Raw genomic sequence first — 24846 nt, 5'->3', positions numbered from 1 at the left:
CACCTGTATGCAGGTCAAGAAGTAACAATTAGAACTGGACATGGAAAAACAGATTGGTTCCAAATTGGGAAAGGAGTACCAAGGCTGTATATCGTCACCTTGCTTATTAAAGTTATATGCAGAGTACATCATGAGAAACGCTGGGCTGGATGTAGCACAAGCTAGAAACAAGATTGTCAGGAGAAATACCAATAACCTTAGATATGCAGATGACACCACCCTTATGGCAGATGAAGGTAAAAAAGGGGAGTAAAAAAGCTGGCTTAAAACTCAACATTCATAAAACTTAAGATCATGGCATCTGGTCCCATCACTTCATAGCAAACAGATGGGGAAACAGTGGAAACAATGAGATACTTTATTTTCTTGGGCTCCCAAGTCACTGCAGATGGTAACTGCAGCCATGAAATTAAAAGACACTTGCTTCTTGGAAGAAAAGCTATGACCATGCAAACTAGTACAGCTACTACGGAGAACAGTGTGGAGATTCCTTAAAAAACTGCAAATACAACTGCCTTATGACCCAGCAATCCCACTGCTGGGCATACACACCGAGGAAACCAGAATTGAAAGAGACACGTATACCCCAATGTTCATCGCAGCACTGTTTATAATAGCCAGGACATGGAAACAACCTAGATGTCCATCAGCAGAAGAATGGATAAGAAAGCTGTGGTACATATACACAATGGAGTATTACTCAGCCATTAAAAGGAATACATTTGAATCAGTTCTAATGAGGTGGATTAAACTGGAGCCTATTATACAGAGTGAAGCAAGCCAGAAAGAAAAACACCAGTACAGTATACTAACACATATATATGGAATTTAGAAAGATGGTAACAATAACCCTGTATGTGAGACAGCAAAAGAGACACAGATGTTTAGAACGGACTTTTGGACTCTGAGGGAGACGGAGAGGGTGGGATGATTTGGGAGAATGGCACTGAAACATGTATACTATCATGTAAGAAATGAATCGCCAGTCTATGTTCGATACAGGATACAGGATGCTTGGGGCTGGTGCACAGGGATGATCCAGAGAGATGATATGGCGTGGGAGGTGGGAGGGGGGTTCAGGATTGGGAACTCATGTACACCCGTGGCTGATTCATGTCAATGTATGGCAAAACCAATACAGTATTGTAAAGCAAAATAAAGTAAAACTAAAAATTTAAAAAAAAGAAAAGAAAAGCTATGAGCAACCTAGGCAGCATGTTAAAAAGCAGAGACATTACTTTGCCAACAAAGGTCCATCTAGTCAAGGCTATGGTTTTTCCAGTAGTCACGTATGGATGTGAGAGCTGGACGACAAAGGCGGCTGAGTGCTGAAGAATTGATGCTTTTGAACTGTGGTGTTGGAGAAGATCTTGAGAGTCCCTTGGACAGCAAGAAGATCAAACCAGTTAATTCTAAAAGAAATCAACCCTGAATATTCATTGGAAGGACTGATGCTGATGCTGAAGCTCTAATACTTTGGCCACGTGATGCAAAGAGCTGACTCCTTGGAAAAGACCTTGATGCTGGGAAAGATTGAAAGTGGAAGGAGAAGGGGATGACAGAGGATGAGATGGCTGGATGGCATCCCGACTCAATGGACATGAGTTTGAGCAAGCTCCGGGAGACAGTGAAGGATGGGGAAGCCTGGTGTGCTGCAGTCCATGGGGTTGCAAAGAGTTGAATACAACTGAGCAACTGAACACCACCACTAAACATGCTGGGTAATGGTGGAGTGGCTGATGGCACCTCTGAACTCAAGGGAAGCCAAGAGGAAACTGAACTACATACACCTTTGGCTGGTTTATTGGGATGATTTGCCAAAACATGATTTGCTGGTTTATTTCTGTGATTTGCCAAAACATCCATGTAAACACAAGTTGTCTCAGTATAGAATGGATTCCAGAATATTCCTTCTGCCCAGTATACTAACATGACCCAACAAAGACACAAAGGTTCAGAGTCATATTCATGTTACACATCCTAAAGAGCAAAAAACCCTACTTAACTTTCTATTCTCATAGAAAATGATCTTAAAAGAAAAATCACTGTCCTAAGAGGAGACAATCAAATAAAATACAGCCAAAATAAATATGACATAAGTGTAATAGTCAAAAAGTAATGCTATTTTTCTGGAATTTTGTGTGGTTTACAGCATTTATTTCTTAAAAAAAAAAACACTATAATTTGTTCTGTTTAATCTTCTCATTGTAAATAACTATTCATTTTCTTACACAAGGCTTCCAAAATAATTTTCACTCCAAGCCCCACAAAAGCTGAATCTGCTTGTAATGACAATAATTTCTGACCGCTGATTATACCTAACGTGATTTTTACACATAAAATTTTTGCTTGACTAGGCAAAGAATATCTCTCTGTGAGTCAGTTCAGTCACTCAGTTGTGTCCGACTCTTTGCAACCCCATGGATAGCAGAATATCTCTAGAAAGATATAAAAAGAAATTAATGGCAGTGGTTGCTTCTGTGGAGGGGGTTGGGACACAGAGTTATATTTCATTATATATATATTTTATCTTGTGGATATGTCACCTATTTAAAACATTTAGCCAAAAACAATAAAAGTGGAGAGACATATATATACCTGGCTGGCCAGATTTGATTTTGTAAAAATGTTTTGAAGTTAATCTATAAAATAAATTCAATGAAATGTCATTTACTATTCCAAGAAAAATTTAAAGAGAACTTGACATGCTGATTTCCCAGTCTATTTTTAGAAATGTAGGAAGCTATATATATGAAACAGAAACAGACTCACAGACATAGAAAACAAACTTAGTTACCAAAGGGGAAAGGGAGGGGGAGGGATAAATTAGAAGTCTGGGATTAACAGACAGAAACTACTGCATGCAAAAAAGATAAACAACAAGGATTTACTGGATAGCACAGGGGACTATATCCACTATCTTATAACTTATAATGGAAAATAATCTGAAAAAATATATATCTGAATCACCTTGTTGTATACCCTGAAAATAACATAAATCAACTATATTTCAATTCAAAAATTTTCTGACCAAATTTTTTATTAAAAACAATGAGGAATTCTTAAAAAATATCAAAACTAACTCAAACAGTACAGTATTGATGTAGGAAGAGACAAATTGAATGACAAAATGGAGTCTAGAAATAAGACCATATAATTTTAGAAACTGAGATTATATAGGGGTGATATTTCTTTTTTAAAAATTTGTTATTCATTTATTTTGGCCATACCACACTGCATGTAGATCTTAGTTCCCTGAACAGGGACTGAAGCTGCGCCCCCTGTAGTGGAAGCATGGAGTCTTAACCACTAAACCACCAGGGAAGTCCCAGTGATGATATTTCAAATAACTGTAGGGCAAGAATAGTGTTGGTGTAACAATCCATTTGGGAAAATAGAGAGTCTGATCTCTACTTGTTACTATATACTTAAAAAACTCTATAGATGAACCAAAGATTAAAAAGTAAAAATAAACTACAAACGTATTAGAAGAACAAGGGAAACAATATTTTCAGTTGAGGAGAGAGGGAAATCTGTAGCCTAAGCAAGATCTAATTCCAAGAGAAAAAAATCTCAACATAGTTGATACATAAAAATGAAAATTTTCTGTATGATAAAATACACCTTAAAATTAAATGATAAATTACAAGAATGTTCATAGTAGCTTTAAGTAGACAAAATTTGGAAACAACTAAAACGTCCATCTGAAGAACCTAAGCCACCCCATTTTGTTAAAAAGGACTCTATTTTAGAGTTCTGAGGAAAGAGTCTTTGGAAATCCCCTGACCTCACCCCACCACCTGCGAGCCAATCAGATCCCAGATCAGGATCTCCTGACTTTCAGGACTTATGACCTGCCTGGGAAATCTGAATTAAGCCCGGGAAATGAAAACCAATCAGAATCCAACACCTAACCCTTCCACAGAAGGTAACCAATTAGACGTCTCCCAACCTGGAAACTCCCATTTTTTGAACTTTTCTCGAGAGAATACCCTATATAAGCAATATAACCCAGAGTTCCGGGCTCCTCTCCTTAGCCGCTGCGTCAGTAACGGTGGGAGCCCCAGCTCGAGCTTGGTAAGAAAAGCTCTCTTGCTTTTGCATCGGATATCGGCTCCCTGGTGGTCACTGGGAGATTTCGAGACTTGGGCATAACACATCAAAGATAAATGAACAACTGTGGTACATTTATATACTAGACTACTACTCAGCAAAAAAAAGAAAAAGGAACTACACGCAATAGTGTGGCTAAGCCTCACGTAGGCTGAATGAAGACAAAAAAAAGAGAACACATGTAACACTTGTGTAACTGCATGTACATAAAACTCCAGAAAACGCAAACTAACCTACAGTGACAGAATACACATCTGTGGCTACTTGGAGATAAGGAGTGTGGCGGGCAGGTAGGAGGGATACCAAGATACGAGCACTATACCCAGTGAAGCCACAGAAACAAAACTAGAATACATGGCATTACTTCATTTGAAAAACTCATGAATTTGTTCATGAAATAGCTTGAAATATATAAACTAAAAGGTTAACAGCTTTATGGATGATGAGATTAGAGATGACCTTAATTTTTCTTGTTTCCAGATTCCTTTTGCTTTTGTGGAGGGAATATAAAATATCAATTATTCTTATAATGTAAAAAAAAAACCAATAGAATTATTTATGCAGTATCAATCCACAGTCTGGAGAAATAATTTTGTAATCTCGTTATGAAAACCTTGAATGAATATAGTTCCCTTAACTATAATTCAATCAAAATGATTAAATAATCATTAAGCTTCTTCTGAACTAATTCTGCATCTCCAAAGATGAAAAGCTTGTTCTTAAACATGTTCTTTATTTATCAAACTGTTACTGGCATATTTATTTTTCACTCCTTACCACTCATGAAAATTCTCCAAATTGGCCTAGCAGAGAAAAATCTCTATGTACTTTTTCCAAATGCAAATTAAAGTACGTATGTTTGAAAATTCCACACAACAGCTGAAAATGAGCATGTTAGCTCTGAGTAGAAGTTTAAGAAGTCTCTGAATGTGCTGCTGGAGCAGTTCAGTACAAAGCAGAATACCTCTTTTCCAAACTGTTCCCCCAGTGGTATACCAAGGGCAACCCAGTGGGCACAGCCAATTCTGGTGCAGGCACTGAAGAAGTACATTGTCCACAGAAGGTAAAAACAATAACTTCAAAATTTAAACATTGATATCTTTAACTCTAGCAATAGTAGTCTTAGAAATTACCATAAAAAGATAACTAAATAAGTTACACACTGATGAAAAAAAAATCAGTATGTACCAGCAATTCTCAACAGTATCAGTGATTAGATACTCCATCAGAGCAGACTATTCCCACCCCTTTGTCAGCTGACCTATCAATGTTTCTTGAAATCAATTTTTTAAACCATGGAATAGGAAAAGACAGGATGGGGAAGATTAAAAAACAAAGTTTATCTCACACAGTATGGGTATATATTGCTTTGTAAAACTTGTTTCAGAGACAGACATATATATGTATATTAGGCTATAGCTTAAAATGTATTTCTTACTATTTACAGTACATAAAAATGTTTTAAAACCACTGAGGAAGAATAAAGACTCTAATGAACTGGTAAACACTGACTGATTAAAGAATATTAGACTAGGAATCAGAAGTTCTGAGTTTTGCCTTCACATGTGTTTTCTGATCTTGGGGAATTATTTTTCCTTATAAGGATATAAGAAATATATATGTGAAAACAGCTTCTTTGTTAATTCAAAAGGTAATTTAAAGAATTTTCCAGGTAAATCCATATAACATAAATGTGATAAAGTATACAGATTACACTTCATGAAGAAAATAAAAGTTACCTGAGAATATTCTACTATAATAAAATTTCTTGGCAAATCAGAATGGTTCATAATTCCACTGTCCGCACTATTCCAATTTTTAAAAATGCACTGGCCAACTATTTTCAGCATACCGAGAAAAAGGTTTAAGTGGAAAATATAATTTGGGGGCTTTCAGAAGCTTTATCAATCAGTAGATTAGTAACACCATCTCTTAAGGGTTTTACAAAAGAAAAAGGAACTAAAATCTATTGAGTGTCAGCTATGAGTCAAGTATTGTAACATGTACTTTATCAAATCTCTTTAAAGTCTCAAAATGCAAAGCATATATATGTAAACTATAATTCTGCTACACAATCACTGAAAATCAACCATGATGCTCCCACTAAAAAGGGCTGAGGATGACAACTCTGGCCAGTGTGACAGTTTGCTCACACATTATTTTCTCATTTTAACACACTAGTGATTTGATCTAGATTCTCTAGTTCTCTTTGACTGGACACCACGGCCAATGAATCATAAATAATTTACCTACAAGCATAAAATGCCAAAATAAAATCCCAGGGGTTTTGGCAAAAATGTGTTTTACCACCACCAATGCAATGACTAGATTCTATAATCAGATTTTTAAAATACTTGTACTGCAATTAGATGAAGACTAATTTATTACAGGTACAGATGTTATCAAAGAACAATATATGGAGGCAAATATATTTGGGATCAATCTGTAACTTACTGACATTTCATAGCACATTTAACATTACTCCTTTGCTTCTTCAAGAGAAATTCAAATAGGTATCCTGAGAAAAATTTCAAATCCCCAAATAATAAAAGTAGAAGTGATGGAGAACTAAGATTCAATTATTTCTAAAGACATGAAAACCAAAGGCCTGAAATTATATTAATATTTTAATTTTCTATTGGCCATTTCTTTCAGGAACCAATAAACAGACAATTGCCTAACATTCTCTTTATAAAGAAACCTATGTTTAGAAAATCTAGAAAATAACCTCATAAAGATACAGGAATGACCAAAAAGTAGATGGTAAAGTATTCAACATTATTAATCACCAGGGAAATGCAAGTTAAAGCCATGGAGAGATACTACTACATACTCACAAGGATGACTGCAATTAAAGAGACTGACAACACCAAACGCGAGCTGGTAGAAAGTTACATTGGTACCAACAAACTTTCTACATTGTTGGTAGAAAGGTACCAAAAATACATTGTTGGTAGGTAGGTAAATTGGTACAACCACTTTAGGAGATCTACTATAATACATGGAGAAATACTACTCAGTGATATAAAGGAATAGACTGCTAATATATGCAACACCATGGCTGAACTGAAAATGTTATACTTTGTGAAAGAATCCTTATATAATAACTACACGTGACATGATTATGTTCATATGACAGTTTAGAAGAAGCAAAAATAAGACAGTGTGAAAACACCAGAAGGGTAGATGGCTCTGGGGCAGTTAGGAGAGGATTTCCTGGGAAGGGAACTTTCTGCAGTGATGGCAATAGTCTGTATCTTGATAACAGTTTTGGTTGTACAGTAACATGTTCTGTTGGAACATTGTATAGTCAGGCCACCCAAGACGGCTGTTCTCTTCCTTTCTGTACATCCCTTGCATGACCAGTGCCTGCTTCTCCTATACCCTACTCACATGACTGGCCTTCCTACAGACATGCCCCAGGCCCCAACTAATGATGTTCAGTGATGTTCTAGCTTTAGAACAGAGCTCTCTACTTATCAAAGGGGCAGTGAGGGTTCTGCCCCTCTGTGATTTCCCTGGTAACTGATGAGCCATCAATTCCTCTAAAACTGGTAGTCCTCCTATTCCCCCCATCTCTGGGAATGAAGACTGCCACCATATCCTGCCCCATCATCTGCTGCACACAGCGGTGTGTCACTCTAGGATCTTGTTTCAGACATGTAATATCCCCCCATCCATAAAACCACTGATATCTCTGTTGCTGACTCTGGGCTCTTTTTTCAGTCTTGAAGCTGGGCAAATACAGCCCTTACAGACCTGCATGGTGTAGCCCAACAAACACATTCACAACGGACTTAAGATCTGTGCATTTCACTGTATATAGATCTTTACTGGAAAAGAATAAAAATCCCACAAACAAAATATTATGTCTAGCTAATGATATGAACACTGAAGTATTCAGGGATGTCTACCACTTACTCTGAAACGTATCAAAAAATTGAGACGACTAGATATAGCGATATACATGTGATACGAGCATTACAATGTCAACTGCACACTCTAGGTGGTGGGTGTTTGCTGTAAAATCTTTCAACATTTTATTATGAGATTTTCCCAACACAGAGAAGTGTTGAAAAAAAATAGAAAAGATTTTTTTTTTTCCGTAGGCAAAAAAAAATTACTCTTCAGCACTCCATCATTCTTATTACTAGAAAACTACTATGATTAAGGGTTTAAAATCAAGGAAGTACTACCATTTGAAAAATAGTTGAGAAAAGAGAATATTACCATATGAGACAGAAGCAGAAATGGATGGTAAAGATCAGCATCTTCCCAAATGATCTGGTTTTGACAATGACACAGAACACCTAACTGACCCTAGTCATTTCTCAGTATTCCAAAGTTCACATGCCAGGGCTGTTCATTTTGTTTCTTCAAACTATAGAGGAAAATAATTTAGTCCTGTGATCATTACTGGATTTTATCTTTCACACAAATATTCCTTTCTTAAACTTTTACTGAGAAATAATTCACATGTAACATTATACTATTTTCAGGTATACAATGTAATGATTCAATATATGTAATACTGCAAAATGAACACCACAATAAGTCTAATTAACATAAAAAAATGTCACTACAAATATTTTTCTTATGATGACAGAGTTTAAGATTCACTCTCTGAGCAACTGTCAAATATATAACCCAGTACTGTTTACTACAGTCACTATGCTACACATACTATATCCCCAGGGCTTGTTTATCTTATAACAGGAAGCTTGTACCTTCTGATCTCCTTCATTCATTTCACCCACCCTCCACTGCCAATGATCACCAATGTTTTCTGTTGTCTTTAAGATCCCATCTATCAGTGAGATCAAATGGTATTTGTCTTTCTCTAACATTTCATTTAGTATAATGTCCTTGAGGTCCACCCAAGTTATGGCAAACGGCAAAGAACAACTGAAAAAAGAGCCTGGATTCATTATCCTTTTCTGACTTACAATATGATGTCAAGAATTTGGGGAACAAATTTATCTATTAAAAATATCATGTCATTTTTTTCCTTCTACTTTCTGAATAGGAATCACTGAGATCAACTGAACAAGGATGAATCTCAAAGACAGCTGACACATAACACTACAGCTTTTGTCATTGTGGAGGAGAAATGCTTAATTACTTCTGTGTTGCCTACTGTATCCTTGAGGAAAAGGACTTCACCCAATTTGATTCTATCTCCAGTGATACTGGATTCTGCCTACTGCCTAATTTACAGTAGATTCTGAATAAATATTGCTTGAAAAATATCTTTGATACTACTTTTAATATAGTTACTGAAATCCTGTATTTGTAATCACAGACAAGACAGAAAATCTGAAAAGCAGTGGAGGGGTGGGGTGAGGAAACTCTACCCCTACCCTGCCCAACTTGCAGTAGAGTGCATGCATGCTGTCATTTTATTCATGTACAACTCTTTGCAACCCCATGGACTGCAGCCTGCCAGACTCTCTGTCCATGGGACTCTCAGGCAAGAATACTCAAGTGGGCGGCCATGCCCTCCTGCAGGGGTGCTTCCTGACCCAGGGATCAAACCCATGTCTCTTCCATCTACTTGCACTGGCAGGCGGATTTTTTACCACTAGCACCACCTGGGAAGCCCTACAGCAGAGCAGTTCCACATTTACCTGTTTTAAATTTCTGGCTTTCAAAGTGAGATTTTACTGTAGTTCCTTGCCCCAACCTCCAAAGAAGTTTGAAAATCTCTGATGTGATCTCAATCTAAGAAATCTTTCTGGACCAAAAGGACCAGTAAAATGTTGATTATCATTACAGTGAAGGTTGGGGAAAAGCAGAATAGACTTAAGATTCATTTAGCTTTTCAGCAGTTATTCTACAACGTAGATCACTACTCAAAGCAGTTATAGTTCAGATAAGTTGAGGGTAACTGTATTGTGATACGGAGAAGGCAATGGCACCCCACTCCAGTATTCTTGCCTGGAAAATCCCAAGGATGGAGAAGCCTGGTGGGCTACAGTCCATGGGGTTGCAGAGAGTCAGACACAACTGAGTGACTTCACTTTCCTTTTCCTTTAGAGTTACTATATTATGATTTCACTATTTCTGCTTTATTGACTACACCAAAGCCTTTGACTGTATAGATCACAATAAACTGTGGAAAATTCTGAAAGAGATGGGAATACCAGACCACCTGACCTGCCTCTTGAGAAATCTGTATGCAGGTCAGGAAGCAACAGTTAGAACTGGACATGGAACAACAGACTGGTTCCAAATAGGAAAAGGAGTACGTCAAGGCTGTATATTGTTACCCTGCTTATTTAACTTCTATGCAGAGTACATCATGAAAAACGCTGGGCTGGAGGAAGCACAAGCTGGAATCAAGATTGCTGGGAGAAATATCAATCACCTCAGACATGCAGATGACACCACCCTTATGGCAGAAAGTGAAGAGGAACTAAAAAGCCTTCTGACGAGAGTGAAAAAGTTGGCTTAAGCTCAAGGTTCAGAAAACAAAGATCATGACATCTGGTCCCATCACTTCATGGGAAATAGATGGGGAAACAGTGGAAACAGTGGCTGACTTTATTTTTCTGGGCTCCAAAAATCACTGCGGATGGTGACTGCAGCCATGAAATTAAAAGACACTTACTCCTTGGAAGCAAAGTTGTGACCAACCTAGACAGCATATTAAAAACCAGAGACATTAATTTGTCAACAAGTCTGACTAGTCAAGGCTATGGTTTTTCCAGTGGTCATGTATGGATGTGAGAGTTGGATTATAAAGAAAACTGAGCGCTGAAGAATGATGCTTTTGAACTGTGGTGTTGGAGAAGACTCCTGAGAGTCCCTTGGACTGCAAGGAGATCCAACCAGTCCATTCTAAAGGAGATCAGTCCTGGGTGTTCACTGGAAGGACCGATGTCGAAGCTGAAACTCTAATACTCTGGCCACCTCATGAGAAGAACTGACTTATATGAAAAGACCCTGATGCTGGGAAAGATTGAGGGCAGGAGGAGAAGGGGACAATAGAGGATGATATGGTTGGATGGCATCACCAAATCAATGGACATGGGTTTGGGTGGACTCCAGGAGTTGATAATGGACAGGGAGGCCTGGTGTGCTGTGGTTCATGGGGTCGTAAAGAGTTGGACATGACTGAGCGACTGAACTGAATAAGTCACTATCAAAAAAAAACTGATAGAAATGCACATTAAAATGATGTACAACATAACCACATTTATTTAGGAATTTAGTCCAATATCAAACGGCAAAGTTCAACAATGCAAAATCACAATTACTTATGCACCAACCTACGAGGAAGTAAGGCCAAAGATGACAGTCAAACCTCTTCACTTATTTCTATGCTGGAAGGCACATGAATTTGCCCTAATATTGGAATTCTTATGTTAAGTAAAGACTGAAGAATACTTACTCATATTTTGTTCAATCTTCTCATCTAGACAAGCAAAGTCTGGCACACATAGCCAGACTGGGCACAAGAGTGAGTATGACTGGCCCGGTTCACAGACCACAAAACATGGTGCCAAGGTCATGTGACAGTTGGTGGCATGGGAGAAAACTAAAACAGAAAGTCATCTGAGATGTCAATCTCAATGTCCCAGGGAAGAAGCAGGATCTAGGTAAGTAGGCAAAAAAGAACCAAAGAAAGTAGGATCACGGGAAGAGGGCTCAAATAGAAAGAAAAGATTCTTTGAATCCCAAGGACATTAGCTGAGGCACATTTATTAAATGCCTGTAATGAGTCAGGTGCTATATTAGGCATTTTCTTTACACCATCACAACAAAGAAGTCTGTTCTCATTTTATAAGTAAGAAAAATGAAGATGAAGTAAACTGATTAATTTGCCAAGATCATATGGACATGCCTCCAAAAACACCTCTCTTTTCATCATACCATATTCCTTCCATGAGGTGCTCTTAGTGGTTTTATAGAAACCAGGGGTCCATTTCTATACCACAATTCTAGCTTATTAATTCCACAAAGCTTCCTCCTGATTAGGGTCATTTGTTAACATAAAAGCACATAAGAGCTGAGTTCTCATGCTGTATTTTGCCTAATGCATGAACAGCAAGTAAACAAAATCTTTAGGCATATCAGTGGCTCTTCTATTCTGTAACATTTTCATGGTCAAAAATTGTGTATTCCACATAAATCTAGGTTCTAACTGTACATCACATTTCATTTAATTCACTAGATATTCATTGCCTTTTCTAAAATACCTTCAGGTTCTCTCCTGAAGGTGATTAGTTACCATGGAAATGAGGCTACCATAGTTCAGAATAAATTTACATAACTAGTAGAAAATTATTTCAAGCTTGTAAAATATGAGATTTATCTGAAAGTTAACATGACCACTAATATGATAAAAAAAATAACTGAAAATCAATTCAAAATGATTTAGTTCCCAATGTAGGATTATCAAACAATTGTAAAGAATTCTTAATTCATAGAGATAACATCAAAAATGTAAGTTTATAAAGTAAAATAGTGAAACAGTCTGGATACAGACAGCAAACTGTAAAAATGTCCCAACATCTCATCCATTTGTTGTCAAATATGTAATATCACGCACTATGTTAGGTGCTAAGGATCTAACAGTTGACAAAACCTAGTCCTGTCCTCAAGGAACTCAAGTCTGGTAAGAGAGAGAGATACACAAAATGGAAAGAAATTTAAATGTGACAGGTAAAGCAAGAAAGACATGTATAAGGCATATATGGAAAACTGAAGAGTACCCAACGGAAGGTAGTGGGAAGAGAAAGGGTAAAAAGAATGGGAGTGAGCAGGGCCCAGAGTATCAGAGATTTCAGAAGAAAGCCAGGAAGAGCGTGAAAAGAGAAAAAATCGACACAGAAGGGACAGTACTACAGAACAGGGTTTAAGCAGCTAGCTGTTGTCCTTGAAATTAAAATACCTTGAGAAGCAGTAACAATATGCTCAGACTTAAGCTCTAGTTCTCGCTCCGCTAGGCATTTATAAGAAAAACGACTCCCTTTAAGACATGTAAATATCTAGCATTCTGAAAATTACAGGGAGGAGACCTTAGGGGAAGAAACTTAATTGAAGTAATTTTTAAAAGAAAGTCAAAGAATATGATAATTTTATGACATAAATTATATCTCGTACATATTATTTTGGAAATTTTTCTTTAATATTCAAAGCATCTTGTCATTTAATTGTTCTTCTAAAATATGATTTTTGCTGGATGCATAGTATTCTGACACGTTTAGTTGCTAAGTTGTGTCCAACTCTTTTGCAACTCCATAAATTGCAGCCTGCCAGGCTCCTCTGTCCATGGGATTTCCCAGGAAAGAATACTGGAGTGGGTTGTCCTTTCCATCTCCAGGAGATCTTCCCAATCCAGCGATCGACCCTGCATCTCCTGCATTTCAGGCCTATTCTTTACCACTGAGTCACCTGGGAAGCGATACGTGAGTAGACCATTATTTATTTAATCATGTAGTACTGGCCCTTTAGGTCGTTTAGAATTTTTCTTTAATTCCAATAAATATATATCATCACAACTTCTATGCCTAAATTGTTAACACATCAAGGATTATTTCATTAAAGCAAATTATTAGAGGAAAAATTGCTTGTTAAAGTAGGTCTAAGTTTTAAGGGTTTTGATTATATCATCAAACTGCCCTCCAAAAAAGGTTAAATTTGCACTGTTATTACCAGCAATGTGAGGTTCCCTGGTGACTCTGATGGTAAAGAATCTGCCTGCAATGCAGGAGATCTGAGTTCAATCCCTGGGTCAGGAATATATCCCCAAATTCCATGGACAGAGGAGCCTGGAGGGCTACAGTCCATGGGGTTGCAGAGTCGGAGACAATTGGGCAACTAACACTTTCAGAAACTTTCACACTTACCAGCAATGTATGAGAATCCCCATTTCACTGTAATTTTGCCCAAAAAAAGGGGCTATGTTAACCTGCATTTATTCTACTATCAAGGGTGAACTCTTTTCAGGTCAATGGATAATTTTCAACCCATTTTTGTAAACAGACTATTTTATCTATCCCCTTTCTCCAGGTAGCAGTGGTAAAGAATCTGCCTGCCAATGCTGGAAACACAAGAGATGGGGGTTCGATCCCTGGGTCAGGAAGATCCCCTGGAGTAAGAAATGGCAACCTGCTCTAGTATTCTTGTCTGGAAAATTCCATGGTCAGAGGAGCCTGGTGGGCTATAGTACATGGGGGTCACAAAGAGTCAGACAGGACTGAATGATTACACACATTCACCTGGTTCCTGTTGATTTATAACTGCCGCTTGTATCTGCTGAAATTATTTTTCCAAATTTTTAATGAAAGGATTTTGATCACTTTAGCCACTGTGAAGAATGGAATTGAAGAGGGAACAGGTTAGAACAAGAGAGACAAGTTACTATACTACTGCAGTTATCTAGTAGCAGTAGTAGTTGCTAGTTGCTCAGTAGTGTTAGACTCTTTGCGACCCCATAGCCCGCGAGGCTCCTCTGTCCAAGGGATTCTCCAGGCAAGAATCCTGGAGTGGGTTGCCATTCCCTTCTCCAGGGGACCTAGGAAACAGATTAACTGAACTTGAACTAGGGGAGTAAAAGCAAGGAGAAAAAACCCTAAAGAACTGGATATGGGAATAAATAAAACAGATCAGAATGATCAAGAATGCTTCCCAGGTTTCTACCACAAGAGAATAGGTGGGCAGAGACAGCACTGAGATATGGAATAATCAGAGGAGAAAGATATTTAGGGGAAAATGTTAAGTTCAATTTTGGACATGTGAAGTTGGAGGTAACTGTGGGCACCTAATTATAAAAGTCTGAAACTCAGCAGAGGGTCTGGTCTAGGAATTTGGAAGTTATTGTTATGTAAGTTATATCTAAAACCATGAGCATGAAGAGTAATAAGCTGAAGTCAAAACTTTGTGGAACCAATATTAGTAACTAATAAAATACTAATATTTTAATGAGCAAGACAAAGAAATGATGCTCATGAAAGAAAAAGAGAGGAAATAGAGAAATAAAAGGAGAAATAGGATATAGATGCCAAAGGAGTGGAGCACTTCATGAGGTTGTAATTAAAATGGGGGGATTCAATGTGCAGTCTTGACCAAGACAAAAATATGGATTATGAGAATTTTTAAGCAGCCATTTGGAAGAAAGTTCCTCTTTTAATGGTCTTTATTTTGTTTTGTTTTATGTTGACTTATTGAAGGCCTCAAAAGGTCAAGAATGGGAATGTAAAAAGATGATAAAGTACTGTTTATAAACATAGGTGTATATGAAGGTGGTAATTATAATTTCAATTATATAAATGAGGGCAGTAATTCATCTTCTTTCAGAATAACTTTTCAGTGGTTTTTTAAAATCCCAGTTGCTTTTCATTCCCTCATGCCATACACAAAAATAAACTCAGAATGGCTTAACAACTTAAATATAAGACATGATACTAGAAAACTCCTAGAAAAAAACATAGGTAAAATGGTCACTGACATAAATCATACCAATGTTTTCTTAGGTCAGTCTCCAAAGGCAATTGAAATAAAAGCAAAAATAAACAAATGGGATCTAAGCAAACTTAAAAGTTTTCGCATACAAGGGAAACCATAAATAAAATGAAAAGACAACCTACAGAATGAGAGAAATACTCTGTTATGTGACTGAAAAATATTTATTTTCCAAAATAAACAGATAGCTCATACCACTCAACAATAAAAAGCAAATAATCCAATAAATAAATGGGCAGAAGACCTAAATAGACATTTCTCCAAAGACATACAGATGGCTAACAGGCACATGAAAAGGTGCTCAACCTCACTAATTATTAGAGAAATGTAAACTAAAACTACAATGAGGTATCTATCACCTCACGCTGCTCAGAATGGCTGTCATTAAAGTCTACAAATAATAAATGCTGGAAAGGGTGTGGAGAAAAGGGGACTCTCTTATTCTGTTGGTAGGATGATGCAGCCACTATGGAAAGCAGCATGGACTTTCCTCAAAATACGAAACGTAGAACTACCATATGACCCAGCTATCCCCCTCTTGTGCATATATCTGGACAAAATTATAATTCCAAGAGATATATATGCCCCAGTGTTCATAGCATTCTTTACAACAGCCGAGACATGAAAGGAACCTAAATGTCCATCAACAGACAAATGGATAAAGAAGATGTGGTGTGCGTCTGTGTGCGTTTATACATACATACAAAGGAATACTACTCAGCCATAAAAAAGAATGAAATAATGCCATTTGCAGCAACATGGATGGACCCAGATACTGTGATCCTAAATGAAGTAAATTCTAAATATCATATGATACCACTTATATGTGGAAGCTAAAATATGATACAAAGGAACGTATTTGCAAAACAGACTTAGAGACATAGCAAACTTATGGTTACCTAAGGGAAAAGATGGAGGGAGGATAATTAGGAGATGGGATTAGCGAATACAAACTAATATATGTAAAACAGATAAACAAGTCTTACTGTATAGCATGGGGAATTATATTTAATATATAACTTATAATGGAAAAGAATATATATACTACATATATATAACTGAATCACTTTGCTGTACCCCAGAAACACAACACTGTAAATCAACTATATGTCAATTAAAAAATAAAAATAAATTAAAGAAAATAATTCCAATTGCTTTAAAAATATTAGAACTTGAGACTTCCCTGGTGGTCCAGTCGTTAAGACTCTGCGGTCCAGTGGTTAAAACACCGCAGGGGCCCCAAGTTCAATCCCCAGTTGGGGAACTAAGATCCTACATGTGTTGTGGCAAGGCCAAAAAAAAAAAAAAAAACTAAAATCTATTTGGAGAAGGAAATGGCAACCCACTCCAGTATTCTTGCCTGGAGAATTCCATGGACAGAGGTGTCTGGCAGGCTATAGTCTATGGGATTGCAAAGAGTCAGACATGACTGAGCGACTATCACTCACACTCACTCAGAAATCTATTAAAAGCAAGGTGCAAAGGAAAACATGAATAATAAAGAAACCACAAACATGAAATTATTCTAGCTGTCACATTTCAAAATTTCAACACAAGGGTTTATTCACTTATTCAATAATTAATTGCTGACAATCTACAACGACCATGGCTTCCCAGGTAGTGCTAGTGGTAAAAAGCCTGCCTCCAATGCAGGAGACCTAAGAGACTCGGTTTAATCCCTGGGTTGGGAAGTCCCCTGGAGGAGGAAATGGCAAAGCATTCCAATATTCTCGCCTGGAAAATCCCATGGACAGAGGAGCCTGGAGGGCTACAGTCCATGGGGTTGCAAAGAGTCAGCCACAACTGAAGTGACTTAGCACAATGACAAAAAATTATTATGACCAGTCCCTGATGATAAGAACCTCAGTCTAGAAGTAGTGGGGAAAGGCACATAAACAAATCAGTGAGAAACACTACTGGTAGAAAAGAAAGTTATTTTAAGAGACATAATAATTACCTAAGGTTAAGAAGATGATTATCAAAAGCTTCAAAGAGAAATCAGGAAAAGAACTATCTGGAATTTGGAAATTTTAGCTGAGGGTGAGACGCTACGGGGCTTCCCAAGTGGCTCAGTGGTAAACAATCTGCCTGCAATGCAGGAGATGTGGGTTCCAGAAGATCCTTTGGAGAAGGAAATGGCAACCCACTCCAGTATTCTTGCCCAGACAATTCCATGGACAGATGAACCTGGCAGGCTACAGTCCACAGGGTCACAAAGAGTCGGACATGACTGAGTGACTGAGCACATGCTCATGAGAGGATGTAGGGGAACAGAGCCCCATCAAATCACACAGTGTGTCCAGGACACTAAACACAGTTTGATCAAGATGAGTTCCATTTCCATCCCAGGTTCTGGTGGAAGAGTGCCAGAAGTTTCTTTAAGCCTTATAACAACTCACTTAACTGATAAAAGAAACTAAGACACAGGTAAGTTAAATAACTTTGCCAAGTTCACACAGCTAGGAAGTGACAGATGTAAGACCGGAACCCAGGTATGCTGGGTCCAGAGACTGCTCGTAACTGCTTCTCTGTGGTGTCTCTCCATTAACACATGAAGGGTGGGCTTGTGATCTGTACATAAGCCATAAGCAGTTTGCTTCTACCCTAAGCCAAGAGAACCGAGAGTTCTAATAAATGAGGGCAGACTATTGTAAATTGTCATGAAGTAAAGGGAAATGAGATCATGAAGATGACTAGGAGAAGAGGGGCGATGAGTGTCTTAACGTGGACAGAGATCAGAGAGAGTAGAGCAGAAGGGCAGGAAAAGTAGATGATGCTACCGTATGACTTCAGAGAAAGACTGTGGAATTCTAAATTTTTAATCAATTTAGAATATATCAACTTACCTCACAAAAATACAGATGGAAATTTTTCTTCTTTTGTGGGGAGGGAAGATGTGTATCATAGACTATAATGAATGTTTTAAGAGAAAAGGAAAAATTCCTGTTTTAAAAAAAAACAACTCATGACCCATTTTAAGTGTTATCAACAATCTAAGATGACAGGAAATACACGGTGGGCTAATTCACGTCACAGCATGTGTAGAAATCCCAGGAGTTAACGATAAAACAATAAATTTGAAATATTTAACAGATGAAGACTGAACTTATAACCCTTTCTGCATTAACACTCACTATGGCATTTCCTGTAACTATAACTTTTTAAAAAACAACAGAAATCAGACAGGTATGACTATAAATACAAAAATAACTATGTAAATAAATTATTTATATATATATAACCCCAAACCATTTCTCGTAATTGCTTTCCCATCAGAAAAAGAAACAAATATTTTCAGCTATGGGACAAGACTCAAAATTTTCCAAAAAGGTTTTGTACATGACTTTTTATCTGTAAACAACGAAAAAGACCTCATGTGACACACATTAACATTACAGCCTGAATTACTGTAACTACCACCTACATTAAGAAATAGAATATTAACACACCAGAAACTCCACTGTACAAGAGTCACTACCCTGCCCCTGTCCAAAAATAATCACTATTTTCACTTCTAAAATGACAGATGAGTTCTACCTGTTTTTGAACTTTATAAAAATGGAATCATAAAGTATGCATTATTTCTTGCCTGGCTTTTTCTTCTTTCAATGATATTTGTAGATTTATCAATCTGCTGAGTACTGGACTCCCAATTTTCATTGCTGGCTATGTGAAAAATAAAGAGTTAGCAGATCTGGTCCATGGCATGTAGTTTGCTGACTCTTGGTCTAAATAAAGATCTTGTCAATTTATACATGTCTTCTCAGGGGTTTATCAACGTTGTTATTCTTTACAAGCACTAACTTTTGCCTCTGTGGAAACACCTTATTTTGAATGTCTGCTTTCTATTTCATTAATTTTTGTTCTTATGATTACTTTCTTTTTTCTGTTTTCTTTGGGTTATATTTGCTATTCTTTTCTCTTTTAGCTTTTTTTGAGATATTTATTTACATATGCGTTCTATTAAAATATAGCTGATTTACAATGTTGTATTAGTTTCTGCTGTACAGAAACGTGATTCAGTTATATATATATATACTTTTTCATATTCTCTTCCCTTATGGTTTATTACAAGATATTGAATATAGTTCCCTGTTTACACAGTAGGACCCTGTTGTTTTACGTATAGTACGTTTGTATCTGCTAATCCCAAACTCCTAATTTATCATTCACCCCTCCTTTCTCCTTTTGTAAACGTAAGTTTGTTTTCTATATCTATTGAGTCTTTTGTAAGTTCATTTTTATCATTTTAGCTTCCACATATAAGTGATATATGATATTTGTCTCTGACTGACTGATTTCACTTAGTATGATAACCTCTGGGTCCATCCATGTTGCTACAAATGGTATTATTTCATTCTTTTACCGCTGAGTAGCATTCCATTGTGTGAATATGTGTGTATACATATACACATATATATTAATACATATACATATCACATCTTTTTTATCCATTCATTGAGATGAATATTTAAATCACTAAACTTTCAGCCTTTCTTCCCTTCTAATATATGTACTAAGTAAGAGCTTCATAGGTGGCTCAGTAGTAAAACAATCTGCCTACCAAAGCAGGAGACACAAGAGATGCGGGTTGGATCTCTGGGTCCAGAAGATACCCTGAAGTAGGAAATGGCAACCTGTTCTAGTATTCTTGCCTGGAAAATTCCATGGACAGAGGAGGCTGGCTGGCTACAGTCCATGAGGTCGTAAAGAAGAGAACACAACCGAACATACACAAGACTGTACATTTCCTCTAAGCATCCCCTGCGCGTTGCAGACTTAGTTGCTTCAGTTGTGTCCGACACTTTGCGACCCTATGGTTGGTAGCCTGCCAGTCCATGGGGTTCTCCTGGCAAGAATACTGGAGTGGGTTGCCATGCCCTCCTCCAGGGGATCTTTTGACCTAGGGCTCAAACCCGGATCTCCCGTATTGCAGGCAAATCCTTTACTGTCTGAGCTACCAGGGAAGCCCCTAGTTCTGTAATTAATTTCAATCTTAATTCCACAGAGGTCAAATCCATAGAATTTCAATTTTCTTAAATTTGTTAAATTTGTTCTATGGTCAATATATGGCATATTTTAATAACAGTTTCATAAGCACTTACAAAAATAGTTTATTCATTTGTTTGGTGCAATATTTTAAAAATGTCAATTAAGTCAACTTTGTTAATTGTGTTCAGTTTTGTATTATGACAGTTTGCAGTTTTTATTTTGTTGGTATTTACTTGCTTTGTTCTACATATCCTATCTACTACTGAAGTGTATTAAAATCTACCACTAGGGGCTGTGGGTTTGTTTAGTCTACTTCTTGTAGTTCTATCCATTTCTGCCTTTCCTATTTGAGATTATGTTATGAGGTAATATATATTTGGGCTTCCCTAGTGACTCAGACAGTAAAGAGTTGCCTGCAATGCGGGAGACCTGGTTTCAATCCCTGGGTCGGGAAGATACCCTGGAGAAGGAAATGGCAACCCACTCCAGTATCCTTGCCTGGACACGACCCTAATGGCAGAAAGTGAAGAGAAACTAAAGAGCCTCTTGATGAAGGTGAAAGAGGAGAGAAGCTGACTTAAAACTCAACATTAAAAAAAATAAGATCATGGCATCTGGTCTCATCACTTCACAGTGAATAGATGGGAAAAAAGTGGACACAGTGACAGATTTTATTTTCTTGGGCTCCCAAATAACTGCTGATGGTGACTGCAGCCATGAAATGAAAAGACACTTGATGCTTAGAAGAAAAGCTGTGACAAACCTAGACAGCATATTAAAAAGCAGAGATATCACTTTGTCAACAAAGGTCCATCTAGTCAAAGCTATGGTTTTTCCAGTAGTCATGTACGGGATGTCAGAGTTGGATCATAAAAAAGGGTGAGTAAGAACTGATGCTTTTGAACTGTGGTGCTAGAGAAGACTCTTGAGAGTTCCTTGGATAGCAAGGAGATCAAATCAGTCCATTCTAAAGGAAATCAACCCTGAATATTCATTGGAAGGGCTGATGCTGAAGTTGAAGCTGCAATATTTTGGCCACCTAATGCAAAGAGCCAACTCACTGGAAAAAGACCCTGATGCTGTGAGATTGAGGTCAGGAGGAGAAGGGGGTGACAAAGGATGAGATGGTTGGATGGCATCATTGACTCAATGAACACGAGTTTTAACAAACTCTGGGAGATAGTGAAGGACAGAGAACCTGGGCATGCTGTAGTCCATGGGGTCACAAAGAGTCGGACATGACTGAACAACTGAACAACAACAATACATATTTAGAATCGTTTTATTTTCCTTCTATATTAACTCTTAATAATATGAAAAGTCAACCATTTCACTATTTGCTTTCTCTTAGTCCACCTTATTCTATGTTCCTTTTCCTTTCTTTTCTTACTTTCTTTTGGAGAACTTTTTATTTTTACTTTCTTCTTCTATTATCTTGTTATAGTTAGATTGTTCTATTGTTCTTTCAAAACCTCCCACAAAGATTACAGGACACATCCCTGCCTTATTAACCTCTAATATAACATGGTACTTTTACCACTTTCTGGACATTTTAAGAATCTTAGAAGACTAACTCCACATCCTTACTCCTGACTTATACATGTGTATACTCTATTTTAAATCCCATTTAATGTTATCATTCTATATAGTCAACATCCACTTAGATTTACCCAAATATTTAATCCATCCTTTGCTCCTCATTTCTTCTTCATCATCTGAATGTTCAAGAAAAACACACTTTATCGGACATGATTCAAGCCATCAATGTCTTGCCTCATGATTTCTGCATCCAAACTTTTATTTAAAACAATCTTTTCCTGCTCCTGGGTGACAAAGTTATCCTCCTATACTTTCTTCTACTAACTTTACAGTCTGTAGAGTAAATGAGATGGAGTTCCAACTAAGATGGAGTTCACTAATATTTTATTTGTCCAGTTCCATCAACATAAAGGCAAAGAAATAAACTGGTCATTCTACAGTTGGTCTAAACCTACTTTCTATCTAGCTAAAGCAACAGCTGAGCTCAAGTGAGGTAACAGTTATATGAACTCTAAGACTTGCTCTTTTGGTTTTCAGAGATTATAAGTCCACCCACAGATAGCAGTAGAGAATATAAACATTCTATGCCTCTGCCAGCATAGAACCCCAATGTGCTCAATTCCTATCAATCAGAGTAGGAATGTGACTACTTCCCACTCTGAATCCCACAAAATGTACCAAGAGAAAGACTTTTATATAAAACATGAAACCACCCTAAACCACACAGCAGGAAGCATTCTATCAAATATAATACACTTGGAGACAACTTGAATGTCATGAGCTAACGTATACTTCCACGTATCCAAGCAGTGTTGGATTTCCCTAATAGTAACAGAGGTCCTCAAGATTTTTATTTGAAACAAATATTTGCAGACAAATCATAGGAGAGAGAGCAAATGTTCCTCTGACAGTACATTTCCAGATGGAGGAAGAGCAGGGAAGATGGGGAGGTTGTCTGTATATGCCATGGTCATTTTCTTTGGCTTCTGAATCACAGAACCTATAAGGGAGATGCTCTGATGGTCAGCATTAGTTGAAAAGAAAAAAAATCATAAAATTAAACAGGTGTTACATTGAAAGCCACAGCGCACTCCTTCCTAGGTGATCTATTCACCTGAAAGGTGGGAACACCAATGCTTAGGATATGTGGCTCTCAGTCAGAGAAAGATAAAGCATTCTGAGACAAAAAAAGTGATCTTCCAGATGCCACAGACTGCACCCTTCTCTACCTTATACTACAGAGAACAACTAATTTTGAGCTTATACCATATTCTAGTCACTATTCTGGGAGTTTTACAAGCGTTACTCTTTTGATCCTGAAAACAACTCTTATCATAGAGCAGTAAATCTCCTATAGTTCTGCAGCTAGGAAATACAAGACCCAGCATTTGAGCCCAAGCAGCCTGGTTTAAAGCTTAGACTTTTAACTATTATGCTGTATTTGCCTCTTCTAGATTAATGTTTAACAATTAGCAAAACCATAGAGTACGACAGTATTTTTAAAATTTATACAAGAAATATTTGCATACCTTGTACTGTAAGCTCTGCATGAGCTTCAATGGTCTCATTTCCATTATCAGCTATACAAAAATAAGTCCCAGCATCATCCTCGGTGACATCATTGATCTCCAGACTACCACCTGCCAGCAATACCAACCTTCCAGAGCTGCATTAAAAATATTGATATGTTTCAGAATGAGAAATATGACACCTGAAAAACTCTCTACATAAAACAGATAAAACACATATTATTTATACAGCTATAGATGGACTGAGACCAATGTAAAATATCAGAATTTAATTTAGTCCAATTTACTTTGCTCATATTTTACATGCATAAGTATCATAAATACAAATCAAAATGTTACAACGAATTATCTCTGACACTAATTATTCCCAAAGGGATACCACTGTTGTGACCAATTCCACTCCCCACAATCCAACCCTGCTTACCTACTCCACCTAGTTTTTTTTTTTTTTTTCAAATTGTGTAATTCTGAAGTCTGGTTTCACACTGAGAGTCACACCAGCACAGTGATGCCACACTCAAATGACTAACAGAGAGGGCAACATGTCAGATCAGAAACAGAAAGTCATGGGGTCACAGTGCCTACTGAAAGTTTCCAATGATAGCTTGGCTAGGAAAGGAAGGAAAAGAGGAAGGGAAGGGAGAGAGAAGAATGGTTGACAGCAATTTCCTGGGTGTGGCAACTCGGCACAAACTAGCCACCATCACATCATTATCAGCAAGGATACTAAACATTACTGACCCAACTCTACATGACTTAAGTCTATTTAAAGAGAATATATATTTTTTAAAATTTTTGTACAGGTGAAGTATTTTTATAAAGGAATTTTGCTATCTGTAACATTGTAGGATGTTATATATACATTATTTGAAGTAATCCCTGGAAAGTGAAATAGCTACCACATGAAAATCTCATTTCCTGTCCCACTCCCTCCCTTTCTCTCTCTCTCAAAAAGAATATTTAAAAGGAAAGCTGAATCATTCTGTAACATCAAGGAAGAAATCACAAATCAATATTCTGATGAAAATTTTATAAAGTTAATAAGTTTAGTTAAATTTGGAGACTTTGGAGAGTTAGAATTTTACTTTTACTTTAAGGTTTTGTAACTAATTGGCTTTCACAGGCAGATTTTTCTCATAGATCTTGATATTGTTATAGTTCCTGTCTGTATTTATGCTCAACAAAAAAGTTCTGATTACAATTT

At 37.2% G+C, this 24846-nt stretch overlaps 1 protein-coding gene across 4 annotated transcripts in view; it reads right to left on the bottom strand.

Moving 5' to 3' along the window:
- NEO1 (neogenin 1) overlaps positions 1-24846 on the bottom strand; it is a 237560-nt gene that overhangs the window by 117408 nt on the left and 95306 nt on the right. For all 4 annotated transcript variants that reach the window (XM_069595573.1, XM_069595574.1, XM_069595575.1 and 1 more), the window contains one exon: positions 23643-23779. In XM_069595573.1, the coding sequence (XP_069451674.1) occupies positions 23643-23779 (137 nt within the window). The remainder of the gene's footprint in view (positions 1-23642; positions 23780-24846) is intronic.

Source organism: Ovis canadensis, chromosome 7 (assembly GCF_042477335.2).
Source record: "Ovis canadensis isolate MfBH-ARS-UI-01 breed Bighorn chromosome 7, ARS-UI_OviCan_v2, whole genome shotgun sequence".
NCBI lineage: Eukaryota > Metazoa > Chordata > Mammalia > Artiodactyla > Bovidae > Ovis > Ovis canadensis.
Note: the sequence above shows the minus strand (reverse complement) of the source record. Positions and strands in the feature narration are given on the sequence as shown.